The sequence below is a fragment of the Sinocyclocheilus grahami genome, unplaced genomic scaffold (genome assembly GCF_001515645.1).
Source record: "Sinocyclocheilus grahami isolate Dianchi unplaced genomic scaffold, SAMN03320097.WGS_v1.1 scaffold677.1, whole genome shotgun sequence".
NCBI lineage: Eukaryota > Metazoa > Chordata > Actinopteri > Cypriniformes > Cyprinidae > Sinocyclocheilus > Sinocyclocheilus grahami.
In genome coordinates this window covers 94940-110220 of record NW_015505856.1, presented here as the reverse complement: position 1 = coordinate 110220, position 15281 = coordinate 94940, and the positions used below count along the sequence as shown (strand labels likewise).

Below are 15281 nucleotides of genomic sequence, written 5' to 3'. Positions count from 1 at the left end.
TCCTCCCATCCCCCACCCCCCCCCCCCCCCCCCAAAAAAAAAAATCTGGAGAAATCAAGACTACATATTCATAATATATTGAAATGTATCTATTTTTTAATATATAAAAAAATTAAATTTTAAGGCAAAAAAATATTTAAAAAAACATTTTATGGAATATATTTTAAATTAATTACTGTGTGTGTGTGTATATATATATATATATATTCATTATATCTGTTTTGAATATATTTATTAATTTGTATATTTTTATTTTAAATGTATTTCCAATGTATGTCCAAAATATAACATTCTAATATAATATTTATAATATTATGTTAAATATATTAGTTTTCAATATATTTCGTAATTTATTTTAAAATGAAATGTATGTCCAAAATATTTGTAACATACAGTGGGTACGGAAAGTATTCAGACCCCCTTAAATGTTTCACTCTTTGTTATATTGCAGCCATTTGCTAAAATTATACAAAATGCAAATAAATTTTAGAAGAAATCAGGAATACATATTCATAATATGTGTTAATAATGAAAATTTAGCTATACCTATTTATAATTATTCTCTGCAAGTCTATCAGCTTCTCGTCTCTTCTCTTCTCTTCTCTTCTCTTCTCTTCTCTTCTCTTCTCTTCTCTTCTTCTGTTATGTAAACGACTGTGCTGAACACCCACCTGAAGGTCTTGTTGAATGTGACTACAGGACATTATGCAACTGCCTTCCTCTGAACAAAGTCACACATTTGAGACACACATACAGACACACACACACACACACACACACACACACACACACACACACATGCAGTATGCACATGCTGTTATCATGTAGACGCTCAGACAGGTAGAGACCGCTGAGTGAATGTGAGCTCATTCCTGATCTGCATCTCACTCTTTCTTGGTGAGATGCTATTCTTGGCACATTTTTTAAATAAAATAAGTTGAAGTTAAAAATGCTAAAATTACTAAAACTAAAACTAAAATAAAGAAAAGCTAAACTAATAAAAAATTATGAAAGCACATAGCAAAATGACAAAAAATTCAATTAAAATTAAAAAGAAAACTGAGATTATATAAAATAAAAACTAATTTAAAATATGAAAGCATTTTATGATAGTATATCCATAATACTAAAAAATAACACTGCATTATATATGTATGCATCTTTATATAAAACATAGAAAATAGCATCCATGGCAACATTGACTTGCTTTAAAGAGACTTTAAAGTGACCAGCTGTGCTTTGCAAGTTTGACACAAACTTAAGTTGAAGTCAATTCGTAAGAGGCTCATGCTGCCATATTGGTTGTTTAGAAATGTGAATGAGAAATATGTATTTACTATAGTGTGCTTTTAACGTCTATACTGTCACATGTGATAAAAGATCTCAATGTGTGAAAAATATTCTTCCAAATCATAATTTTGTGCTATAATGTGTTTGTGCCCAGATGTTTTGTATCAAGAGTACCGCGACACCTCTAAGCAGCAGGAGATCGAGCAGCGTCGACAGAGAGATGGGCTTCCGGCTACAGGGTCAGGGGTCACGGCTGCGCCTGCTTTACAGCTACAGCTGAGGAACAGCATGCATTCACTGAGCCTCTGGCAAAACCTGGAGGCTGTGAAGGACAGTGGACTACTGAAGACACTGGAGACAAAGGAGATCATACTGCAGGAGGTGGGACACATGCTTTGTATCGACTAGTGTATAAAGATGCAACATACACTACTGTTCAAAAGTCTCTAATGCTTGCCACGGCTGCATTTATTTCAATAAAATACAGTAAAAACAGTAATATTGTGAAATAATATTACAATTTAAGAGAACTGTTTTCTGTTTGAGTATATTTTAAAATGTAATTTATTGCTGTGATGCAAAGCCAAATTTTCAGCATCATTACTCTTCAGTGTCAAGTTATGCTGATTTGCTGCTCAAGAAATATTTCTTATTATTATCAGTTGAAAACAGCTGTGCTGCTTAATATATTTTGTGGAAACCTTGTTGCATTTCTTCAGGATTCTGTCATGACTAGAACGTTCAGAAGAACAGCATTTATTTGAAACAGTGCAAATGTATTTACTGACAGTCTTGATCAATTTAATGCATCCTTGCTGAATAAAATGATTAATTTCTTTATTTATTTTAAACTGTATTGACCCCAAACTTTTGAACGGTATGTACTAACAGCAAAAACACTCGGCAATAGCAGTGCACGTTAATTGAATGTGTCTCTGGCTCTTTCTGTAGGCCATGTTTGAACTGGTGACCTCTGAGGCGTCGTACTACAAAAGCCTGGAGCTGCTGGAGACCCACTTTCTACGAAACCCTCTGCTTGTCAACACCTTGAGTCAGTCTGACATGCACTTCCTGTTCTCCAACATTGAGGACATCATGAAAGCAAGCGAGAGGTGTGTTTGTGGGGGAACCTATGCGATTAATCAGTTTATCAGATAATAATCAGTCAATTATTAAGAGCGATCAGTTACAGTAATAATGTAATTCAAAATATATGTTCCAAATATATTAAAAAAATATTTTATTTAAATATACAAAAAAACAAATATAATAATAATAATTGCTCAAATGTATTTATTTTTGTACATTGTATTAATTTATATATATATTTTAAAATCAAAATACATTTCCAAAATATATTGTGAAGACACATTTTATATAAATATACAAAAAAGAAAAAAGAAAAAGCCAAACATATATCAGGGGAAATCTGGAAAAAATATTCAGAATATTTGCTAAAATATATCTATTTTGAAAATATTTAGTAATTTATGTATTTCAAACAAACAAATATATTTATAAAATTTTCTAAAATATATCAGTTTTGAATATCAGTAGGCCTAATGTATTTATTATTAGTTAATTAATTATTAGTATATTCATTTATTTATATTTTTTTTAGTTTTTTCTATGTGTAGTCACATATTATGACATCTGCCTTTAGTAATCTAATAAATAGCCTTCTAAATTCTTATGTAGTTTAAACTAGTTTTGTCTCACATAGCAATCAGTATTAATAAACTTCAACATCATCTTGCTTCGATCATATTTCAGAAGTGAAACTTCCTCCCATTCACCCTGATACCCATTATTGCCCACAGGCTAAAATTAAAGTGTTGGTGCGATTTGATTCCAGCCAGCTAGCTTTATAGCATGCAAATCCACCCACTAATGCAATGATTCATGCGCATGAGTCAGGAAAAGCTCGACTCTTCCAAACCTGCTCTTGTACAGTGAACATTGGAAGACAAGATTGATTTGACTTTCTTTCTTTTATAAGATGTGCTTGTTGGTGCACAGCTAAGCTAATGAGCTCAAGCTAACGTTTCTGTAAAGAGAAATGTTTCATTTCTGCATCACTAGCGGCACTAAACAAAATTGGCCAGATGTAAACTAATGATAGTGGATTTTCGAAGTTATTGCCCATGCAAGCTTTTTCAGTTAAGCTTGCATAAATTATCTGGATGCTAGCACTTACATGCAAACATAAACAATACGTAAACAGTATGTACTTTCCCCATTCCCCACTGAAGTACATGTCTTAATTGCGTATACAAAATGTCACATAGCCATAATATTGTTGATGACCTCATACTTTCCTCAGGTTCCTCATGGATCTGGAACACAGGATCGAAGAGTCCATCCTGATGTCAGACGTGTGCGACATTGTTCATATTCACGCTGTTAACCACTTCCAAGTCTTCATCAGCTACGTCATCAACCAGGCGTACCAGGAGAAGAACTACAGACGGATACTGTAAGAAAATTTCTTACCTCTGCATATGAACAAAGGGGAAATATTTAATAATTAGAGGTCAGATATGCCGATTTCAGTCAGGTAGGAGGGACATTTTTGGTGTGCCATTCCAAAATATTCACCTTACAGTCACAAAATATATACTATGAAAGTATGTGAACGCAAATACATCTATAGCTGGTCAGTTTTGAGATTTTGGGCTATTTTGCTTTTATAATGTGTCGTCTTTCAGAGTGTAGTGTATAGAGTATAGTATATAGTGTATAGAAAACATCCAAAATACAGTTTAAGTGTTTATTTTAATGCACTTTCTCTATTTGTGCCTGTAGATTTCAATTACAAAAGGCCTTTTTCTTAAAATGAGTTTTATTCTCATGCAGTAAACCAGAAATCTCCACTTCAGTAGCACTTACGTACACTACACTTCATTGCAATGTTTATCCTGAAGGATTTTTACAGAGGGGGTTGCTTATATATCATTCGTCTGATTTATAGAACAATTTATTCCCAGAAAACTTGGTAAAAAGCACTATTTTTTCTAGCTGTTGACGGTATTTTCTGTCCTCTCTGTAAAAACCTTTAACTCTAATTAAACAAGAATTTTGAACCTGACTTCATCCAATGTTCAAAATGGCGTTCTGGAATTTTCTGCTAATTAGTGCATATTTAATTAGACAATGTCTCATTTGCATATTTAAGCATAACATATTTAAGCGTGAAATGCAAAACAATTGTCTTCATTTACTGTGAGTAATCAACTGGTGAAAGTATTGTTATATCTATTAGTTAAAATTTAGTTAATCGGTAACACTTTACAATGTGGTTTCATATCAGTAGATTAGTTAACATGAACAATACTTGCATAGCATTTATTCGTGATGTTAAGTTCAATATTTACTAATACATTATTAAAATGAAAAGTTGTATTTGTTAACGTCAGTTAGTGCATAAAGTAACAAACATTTAACAACTAACAAAGGTTAATAAATGCTGCAAAGATATATTGTTAGTTCATGTTAGCTAATGCATTAACTAGTGCTAACAAATAAGACCTTATTGTAAAATGTTACCAGTTAATCTTTAGTTAAAAAGAGTTACTTGGTTAACCAGCTTCACCAGAAAGAGCATGCTGATCAACCAGCTAAATTTGTCTGGTGAACAACTAAACTAACATGCAGATCAATTCTGGTCCGAAATGCTTTCTTTGCCTTTGTACGTATTTCCTTGTTTGTGTCGAAACCGAAAAGCGTGACGTTGTATATGATGACTTGTAATTAAATGTGACACAGTGACTGGATTTGACTGGTGGGTGTGGCTCATACAAGGAACAACAACTACAATGCATCAATGTGTCTGTCACCTGCAGTCTTCCCACGCTTCCTTCACTTAGTGAAATTCCATTACACTTTACATTTATTAAAGTGATAGTTTACCCCCGTGACCATTTTTAATGCTGTCCCAAACCCATATTTTCTTGCATAGAACTCAAAAGCTGGATTATTCATAGCATAATGCAACTCATACATCATGTCCCAAGTCATACAATAGCTTTACAATAGTAAATGTCGGGTATTTTCAAGACAGGGAGGGACAGTAATGTGCGTTTGCTGTGTAAATCAGCTCTGCATGCATGTTCAGTGTCTCCACAGACCAGCTGTCTACCTGGATTCTAGCCTGAGGCTTCATTTCTCGCTGGCTTCTGATTTGTTGTGTAAGGGTTTGTGTAGGTGCTTTCATTTGTTTGGGTTTGTGAGCCGTGCAAAGCTCTTGGGACTTTCTGGGAGTTTCAGTGCTTTCCGTTCCTTTTAAGATTAGGGTTAAACCCAGTCTGTGTGTGTGTGTGCTTTACATTCATAACAACAGCTAGGTAGGTGCAGCAGAAACAATGGTGTTTTGTTGTTTTTAAACCACACAGGTTCATAAAGATAAACTCTAACCTCATAAACCATCTTCCTTCATTGTGACCTAGTTAAGTTCATTTCAAGTAGTTCATTGTGTTGTCCTAGAGGCAATTTCTTACTAAATACTAATTGTATTTATATTTATAACAATAAAACCTATTATTTCATATATATATATATATATATATATATATATATATATATATATATATATATATATAGCTGTATATACAAAAAAAAATTGAGTTTTACAGTTTTATCTTTACCAAATTGTGTTTTCCATTATTTTCTGGATTCCATTATAATGGATCCATTAAACTTTAATAATCAAAAGCATCTCCAATTAATTGATTTTATAAAAAAAAAAAAAAAAGAATCTGAAAAGGATTTTTCAGAAATACTGCACATTTACATTTTTCTCCTAAATAAATTCTGGTAAATAATATTTCTGGTAAATACTCCTTTAAAAAGTGTTTTTTGATTATAATTTTTTTACTATGTGTATATATATATATATAAATAAAAAATATTATTTTATATATATATATATATATATATATATATATATATATATATATATATATATATAGCAGTATATGCAAAATGAAGAATAAGAAGTTTAAAGCAAATGCTGCTGTTCAAACTCCATTTCTCTTGTGCAATCATAGTGCATTGCTGAACTTCATTCTAAGCTGCTTTATTTATAGGCCACCTGCTGGAAAAGAGACTAAACTGCACATATTTGTCAAAAATCTGTGTGAAATATCAGGCTATGTATGGAACAAATGCTGTATGTCATGCTTAAATGCTAGTCATGCTATCTCTGCAGTATTTCACACTATCCAAAGTTTCTGTTTTGCACAGAATGACCTAGTACTTTTGGCAAAATCAGAGTCAATATGCTGTATATAACAGATCAGAAGCACACTACGCAGAATAATGTATCCCACAATGAAATGTGTGTCCTACTTGACCTTCCATTCGATGTGTGATGATGGAATCAGAAGGAAAATCAGCCACAACTTTTACAAATCTCGTCAGTTACCCAATATTTGATTGGACTGCCTTAAGTTTAGACACTTTTATACAAAACTAAATTTATTATTTTAATTATTATTTATTATAAATTTACTAAATTGAATTTTTTTTATAGTAAGCAGTATAAAGTACTGTCCTCAGTAAGTAGTAGCATCCCACGTCTCAGGTGAACATGACACTAACTGAAATTAAAATGTGCATTTATGCAAATTATTTTGGAGTGATACATTTCCAACTTTCTTTGCGGTTTTACTTTTGGTTGTGGACTGTGAATGCAGTTTAATATGACTAATCTGGATGTCAAGATGTATGATTATAATTACTCTAACAGCAATATGCAAAGCAGTTTCATCTGACAGCAATTAAATAAAACTATGTTGTGTCTGCCAGGAGAAAGTGAGCACACCTTTCCCCAACAAACAGCATGATTTGAAGCATTATGTAAAAGTAGTGACAAAGTAGTAATGCATCCAAGTAGAAAAAGTTTGTTCAAATCAACTAAGTAATGCTGATTAACATTATTATTTAAGCAATATAGATACAGTCATTTGGCTGTTTAGAATCAGAACAAGCGGTGTCTGATTCAGAAATCTTTTGAATCAGTTCTTTTCAATGAATCAGGAAAGAACGATTTATTCATTTTCAAGAGTCACTTCTTTTAAGTAAATCAAGGTTTAAGGGACAAGCATTGCGCACTATGATTATAATCAAGCGTAGCGTTAGTTCTGGCAGGTCACGTTAGTCAAGCTCTCATCAGCTGACCTTCAGCTGATCCCCATCTCCCTGTGGGAAGACGACGCCTATCTAAGCATTCATGTATAAGGTCCCTCAGTAATATCAGCAGTTTTCGCATTGCTCAATAGCTAATTACCCTCCTCCATCCCCAACTCCTCCTCTTTCAGTCGGGATTCAGCCTTTTGATTCTCCTTGAATCAAACTAATTCTAAAATGTGTACATAAAATGATTGAACTTTAACAATATCTGCAATACATTTATGTTGGTTCTGTTCTGTTTACCCTGGGGGGTTATTGCTGCTCTCCCTGCTCTCATCCATGCTAGGCTACATGGAGGCGCAGGGAGTTCTTGCCCAGAACAGAACCATACCGCCAATCCAAACTGTATGATAATTGTCAATCATCTTTGACGATAGTGGTCCTGACAGAATTGTATTATTGTGGCTCAGTGGTAGAGCATTGCGTTAGCAGCGCAAAAGGTCATGGGTTCAATTCCCAAGGAACACACATACTGGTAAAAAATGTATAGCCTGAATGCACTGTAAGTCACTTTGGATAAAAGTGTCTGCTCAATGCATAAATTATGATCTATGTGCTTGTTTGCAGCTTGGATGTATGTAACTTTACTTGTCTAATATATACAAACTCTCTTAAATACTATGTTAGTTGTTTTTTGACGGTATTTCAAAAGCTTTTTTTGTTCCGAAGAGTAGTGTGTATTTTAGCTAGCTACTTTTTGTGTAACTTGCCTATCGCTGCCTCTTTGTTTTACAACTGCAGGCTATATTTGCATTAACACACGTATACATAAATGTCTGTGTGTGTTTTTCAGACAAGAAAATGCTCTTTTTCGAGAGAATATAGCCATTTTGGAGAATCAGCCGAAAGTGAAGGGCCTCTCGTTTACCTCCTTCCTCATCCTCCCCTTCCAGCGAATTACGCGACTCAAACTACTTGTTCAGGTAAAGCGTCAGCCAATTAGAAGTCTCGAATAACTTGCGTAAGGAATGAGTCGGCCAATCAAATGTCTTAGAATTAGCTCAGTAGCATAAGTCTGTCTGTCTCTTTATCAAAATGGCTTCTTTTTGTTCCAGAATATTCTGAAGAAGGTGGAAGAAAATTCCGAGAGCGAAAAGACTGCAATATTAGCTCATCAAGAGTTGGAAAGGGTAAGTGTATGTTTGTGTGTGTGTGTGCATTTTGATTCCAGGGTGTGGTAATGAGCTTTGTCATTACTGTGTCTCATTCTGGACTTTCACCTGTCAATGTCTCAATGTCTCACCCTGTTACCAAGGTTACCGTGCCACATCTTTTGTCACCGACTTTAACAGCTGTGAGGTAGAATGCTGCTTTTGTTCTGAATTCTTTTCTTTAAACATTTTTAAATGTTTATGTTGGAATTAACATCATTGTGATTCAACTGCTATTCAAGTCCTCCGACTCAAATTATTTGTTGTTATGGCAACAATCATAATGCAAAAATGGATCCATGTGGTGCTTTGTTGTGGTTGTTTACAGGAAATACATAATTGCTACATTAATTCACCACTATATGCTTCTGCAAAATAATTATCAACAAAAAGTGCATAATTTACCACTGGTTGATAAAATAGCATACGATAAATAGAAAGGCATCATGTGTACAGATGCCTGACTACCTTTAACTGTTAAGGATGCTGCTATTTTGGTGTGTTTGTTTTGTATATGACTTTACAACACTTTCTATTTTATGAATTCGATGAAGATGCAAAATGTTTTTACTGGTCAAACTTATGATTCTGATCTGTCATTAACACAATCAAGACTGGCTCTCAATAAAAACCGACTCCGAAGACCTCAAGGCAAAGTTTATGCCCCAGAGGTCGTCTGCAGTTTGCTCAATTATAAAGATTTGTTGAACTCCAAGTTCGAGTGAAACGTAAAAGTGTTATTTAGTCAGACTTGTTCTTGTGTGTGGGAGTATGTTTTTCTAATAAGTTAGTAAAACCTGATGAACGGGAGACGTTTCCACAAGGAAATTCGTTTTTAAAATGAGTTTAATAATGGTCTAATTTGTATCTAAAAATACCTAAAGTTGCATTTCAAGGTTAGGATGAATATGTGGGTTAGTGTAGAGTACTTATAAATAGCTCTTCATTAAAATAGAAGTGGATGGGAAATCCCCACATGTGGCGATATTAATGCAGATGTGGGTGTGTGTTTGTGTCTCTCAGATTGTGAAGGAATGCAATGAAGGAGTGAGGAAGATGAGTCGCACTGAAGAGCTGATCAGCATCGAGAAAACACTTGAATTCAAGTCGAAGGTACTGAAAGACTAAAGATGCTGTGCCGTATCCCAGAATGCACACTTCTGCTGTACTAAAAGGAACAGTTTACCCCCAAATGTCCTTTATTCATGTCATTCCAAACCCGTATGACTTACTTTCTTCCGTTGAACACAAAAGGAGATGTTTAGAAGAAGCTGCTCTTCTGCATAGCGTGATATTTAATAGGGACTGGTGACTGTCAAGTGTGGAAAAAGACAAAAAAAGCTGTAAAATATGTTAATACGCTGTAAAAAAAACAACAACAACAATAATAATAATAATAATAATTTGAAGGTGTAAAAAAAATTGGAGTATGTTTTACAAGAAAATACCTTTTCAGTCTTTCAGCTTCAAAATGTCACATTTAATTCAATGTTACTTGTTGTTTCTTTGTAATTATTTGTGAAATTTTCTAGCAATTTTGAGTGAATTTTTCAGTGTACTGTTTCGAATGTTAGTAAATGTTTCGTTTTATTTATCAGTATTTAGCATTATTTCAAAATGCAATAATACAATTTTATTATTGCATTTTGATATGCATATTATTAAAAAAAGACTTATACACCAATGCATTTTTTTTTCTCGCCAATGCACAACAATGCAAATGTTGACCCAGTTTGACTATTCAGATGCAACATATTTGTTGAAAATGCGGTAATAGCTGTATGTGATTACTGTAATGGAATAACATGTAAGTCATTGTGCGCTAAAATATTTTCTAGCTTTTATTTGCATTTGTTGAGTCAAACATGATGTATCTCATTCAGTTATGATACATACGAGAATCAATGGCATTTGGTATATTAATATCAAACGTAGTGACATTAAAAACACCTCTTGAATTCATTGCCATGCATTTTCATTCTATAAAAATGAGCAATGTGAACATATCATCTTTTTTTGTTTCATGTAAAATAGTAATTTGGGTTTGCAAAGATATGATGGAGAGTAAATGATCACCTGAATATAATTTTTGTGTGAATTATCCCTTTAATTGTTACAAAAGCCCTTAATAAGAAGTCTTTACTCGTGTCTTAGAGTGAAACTCTTACAGCCCTCATCTTTATAGGCCCATTAAGTGCAGTTCTCTTCTCTTGTTTGCAGTCGGTGCCGGTGATTTCTCACTCTCGCTGGCTCCTGAAGAAGGGTGAGGTGCAGCAGATGTCCGGACCCAAGAGCACCAGGACCATGCGCAGCCGCAAGCTCTACCACCCCATCTACCTGTTCCTGTTCAATAACCTGCTGCTCATCACCAAACGGGAGTGAGGAAGATGAGTCGCACTGAAGAGCTGATCAGCATCGAGAAAACACTTGAATTCAAGTCGAAGGTACTGAAAGACTAAAGATGCTGTGCCGTATCCCAGAATGCACACTTCTGCTGTACTAAAAGGAACAGTTTACCCCAAAATGTCTTTTATTCATGTCATTCCAAACCCGTATGACTTACTTTCTTCCGTTGAACACAAAAGGAGATGTTTAGAAGAAGCTGCTCTTTTGCATAGCATGACATTTAATAGGGACTGGTGACTGTCAAGTGTGGAAAAAGACAAAAAAAGCTGTAAAATATGTTAATACGCTGTAAAAAAACAACAACAACAATAATAATAATAATAATAATAATTTGAAGGTGTAAAAAAAAATTGGAGTATGTTTTACAAGAAAATACCTTTTCAGTCTTTCAGCTTCAAAATGTCACATTTAATTCAATGTTACTTGTTGTTTCTTTGTAATTATTTGTGAAATTTTCTAGCAATTTTGAGTGAATTTTTCAGTGTACTGTTTCGAATGTTAGTAAATGTTTCGTTTTATTTATCAGTATTTAGCATTATTTCAAAATGCAATAATACAATTTTATTATTGCATTTTGATATGCATATTATTAAAAAAAGACTTATACACCAATGCATTTTTTTTTCTCGGCAATGCACAACAATGCAAATGTTGACCCAGTTTGACTATTCAGATGCAACATATTTGTTGAAAATGCGGTAATAGCTGTATGTGATTACTGTAATGGAATAACATGTAAGTCATTGTGCGCTAAAATATTTTCTAGCTTTTATTTGCATTTGTTGAGTCAAACATGATGTATCTCATTCAGTTATGATACATACGAGAATCAATGGCATTTGGTATATTAATATCAAACGTAGTGACATTAAAAACACCTCTTGAATTCATTGCCATGCATTTTCATTCTATAAAAATGAGCAATGTGAACATATCATCTTTTTTTGTTTCATGTAAAATAGTAATTTGGGTTTGCAAAGATATGATGGAGAGTAAATGATCACCTGAATATAATTTTTGTGTGAATTATCCCTTTAATTGTTACAAAAGCCCTTAATAAGAAGTCTTTACTCGTGTCTTAGAGTGAAACTCTTACAGCCCTCATCTTTATAGGCCCATTAAGTGCAGTTCTCTTCTCTTGTTTGCAGTCGGTGCCGGTGATTTCTCACTCTCGCTGGCTCCTGAAGAAGGGTGAGGTGCAGCAGATGTCCGGACCCAAGAGCACCAGGACCATGCGCAGCCGCAAGCTCTACCACCCCATCTACCTGTTCCTGTTCAATAACCTGCTGCTCATCACCAAACGCAGCTCCAGGTCTGTGATATCATCAGCGGCACTTCACATTATGTCATCAGTTGGTCAATGCCAATATGGAAATCAAGAGAGACTCTGATTTACATATAATACAATTTACTGACAGCAAATGAGATTATTACACAAAAGTGTGGAAATGAAATAAACTGTTCAGACTGTTCATTGTTGTTATACCAATAGAGATAACGTTTTTAAAATCGTTCTAAAATGACACAGAGGAACGATACCGTTGAAACAATTTTTTTTTCCCAGCTGATGAACGATAAAAACATTGACAGCCAATCCGAATCCACACAAAACAGCAACATGAGCTTATAATAAACATAACAATATCATACATTCGTGTGGACGTTAATATTGTAAAATAAAAATATATTTATTTATATTAAACAATAAGTCATTTAATAATAAATCATATGAAAAATATTTCATTATATATTTAAAATAGATTAAATCATTATAATTATGTATGTACATATATGTGTATATATATTTATTTTTTTTCTTTTTATTTATAATATTAAAATAAAGTCTAATAATAATACAATATTATTTATAACATTTTTAATTATATAAAAAAATTATATAATATACAATTTTAATTATTATAAAAATATAATGTTTTTTTGTTATTTTATTTGGTTTTGTTTTGTTTCGATCTGTCATGAGTTAAATTAGTGTGTTTCATTTCAGCTTATGTTGAGCAAAAACATGATTTTGTCTGTTGGTGTGGACACTAATATGGTTAACGTTATAAAAACATGTATTTAAAAATGACAAAAAAATATAAATAGTTTATTGTCCGTTAATGGTTTGCTGATATTGATTGTTGAAATATGAATGCTGAAATCGCTCAAAATTGCTAAATATTGTCAGAAAAATGTACTTGACTGATATTAGTCTAACACTCCTATAAGCATGATTTTTTTTAGGTATTATGTTTGTTTTTGCTAAATTTTTTATTGTATGTTTTTTGTATGTGTGTTTCAGTGGAGAGAAGTACCAGGTTCTGGACTCTTGCAGTCGCTCCATGCTGAGGACTGAAGACCTGGAGGATCAGGGTCAGATGCTGGCCTGTGCGTTTGTGCTGAAACTGCTGGAGAACCAGGAGGACAGAGAAGTCAGCTACATGCTCAAGTCTGAAAGCATGTGAGAATGCAGTCCTAAGCCATTATCACAGAGATTGCAGTATATATTTGCTTTGTGCACTAATGGCGCTCTGAATGTTTACAGAAGTGATAAGCTGCGCTGGATATATGCTTTGACTCCAAACCGACGTACGAGATTCCTCTCAACCAGCACACACCAACCAGGTACATCACATATATGCATGCACACCCTATGTAGCACAGCGCTATGCATTTGATTCTAAAGAAACGTATAGCTGTAGCTTGAATGCACATTGGTTTGGATAAAAGCTCAAGCTGCTAAATGTGTCTGAATCAGACAAGATAAATCCCATCTCTATTTGTCATAATTAGAAAGTTTCTATTTCTGTCATCATACTAGTTAGCTCTGTAATTGGCCCAAAATCTAATTTCTCAGCCCTGTTCCTTCTCTATTTATCATCTTTTACTGTCCTATTTCTCCGTCCTAGTAAATAAGTGACATAAAAGCCTATTTTAACATTTTATTTTATTTAAAGTAAAATAAATAATATAATAATACATAATATAAATATATTATATTTTTTTCTAATATTATGCAGTAAATAATATAGCATTTGTTTATTTTATTTATAACAATATAAAATAATCTAATAGTAAATATTATATATATATATATAAAAAACATTTTTATTTATAATACCATAACATAAATAATGTAGAAATATAATCAAAAATATATAACTTTATAATATCATAATATATATTTATTATTTTATATAATATATATTTATGATTTCATTTTCTAACATTATAAAATAAATATAATATGATATATATTTTTAATAAATAATATATAATACAATAAAAATATATATATATATATTTAAAATTATTATTATATTATTTTAATATTATAAGTAATTATATTTTATTATATTACAATATTAGAAAATTATAATAAATATTACAAATACTATTAAAAATAATATAATACAATGTAATTTTATGTTATTTTTTAAATAATATAATCTTATTTATAATAATATTAAATAAATAATTTTAAAATATATATTTATTTTATTTTCATGAGTTGAATTAGTGTGTTTCATTGTATCTGTATCTGTATGCAGTATGATTTATTGTTTTTCTGGTGCATGTCAGATTCTGCACAGGTTCAGTGCATCCAGTCCTACTCCTCTCAGGAACCTGATGAGCTCTCTGTAGAAATGGCTGATGTGCTGCACATTCTGGAGTGCACAGATGATGGTAAGAGATCACAAACACTAGACGTCCTTAAAAATCAGTCAGTGTTTACCTTCAATAAAAGCCATGCAACTTTATCAGACTTTCCTGTTTTTGGCTAGACCCGGTCTTTGTCTTTCATTTCTGCATCATCTGCTGTCATTTGCATGAACTTGTCTCTCTCGCTATGTTGCTTCCTTTGGTCTGTTCTGTTTTAGTATTTTTGTGACATGTCCTTCCTGTTTTTCTTCTCTCTGAACTTTCATGTCATATTCATCTCTCGGCCTCAGGCTGGATGTTGGGTGAAAGGTTACATGACGGCGAGCGAGGCTGGTTCCCCATCCGTGTGGTGGAGAGGATCATGAGCGCAGAAGTTCGGGCTCAGAACCTTAAAGAGTGTCAGAGGATCCAGCAGGCTCAGGAAGGAGCGCAGGGGGCCAGAGCCGCCTCCAGGGGGCGCCGCCCTGCCAAAAGTCCGCAGTACACTCCCACCTGGACCGACCTGTAGATAAAGAACAAGAAACGACATCGCATAACCACCACAACCATTCGTTCTCCTAATTCCTGACCCGGTTACCCGGT

The 15281-nt window shown here is 33.3% G+C and overlaps 1 protein-coding gene across 2 annotated transcripts in view; it reads left to right on the top strand.

Moving 5' to 3' along the window:
- LOC107559188 (ephexin-1) overlaps nucleotides 1–15275 on the top strand; it is a 25760-nt gene extending 10485 nt beyond the window's left edge. The window contains exons 4-15 of one of the 2 annotated variants that reach the window (XM_016242944.1): nucleotides 1445–1671; nucleotides 2242–2402; nucleotides 3614–3766; nucleotides 8273–8402; nucleotides 8535–8609; nucleotides 9654–9686; nucleotides 11018–11074; nucleotides 12185–12348; nucleotides 13339–13497; nucleotides 13582–13661; nucleotides 14619–14723; nucleotides 14990–15275. In XM_016242944.1, coding sequence (XP_016098430.1) covers nucleotides 1445–1671; nucleotides 2242–2402; nucleotides 3614–3766; nucleotides 8273–8402; nucleotides 8535–8609; nucleotides 9654–9686; nucleotides 11018–11074; nucleotides 12185–12348; nucleotides 13339–13497; nucleotides 13582–13661; nucleotides 14619–14723; nucleotides 14990–15207 — 1562 coding nt within the window. In that variant the 3' untranslated portion in view covers nucleotides 15208–15275. Of the gene's footprint in view, nucleotides 1–1444; nucleotides 1672–2241; nucleotides 2403–3613; nucleotides 3767–8272; nucleotides 8403–8534; nucleotides 8610–9653; nucleotides 9744–11017; nucleotides 11075–12184; nucleotides 12349–13338; nucleotides 13498–13581; nucleotides 13662–14618; nucleotides 14724–14989 lie in introns of both variants that reach the window. The other variant, XM_016242945.1, reaches the window with a different exon arrangement.
- Nucleotides 15276–15281: the final 6 nt, after the last annotated feature.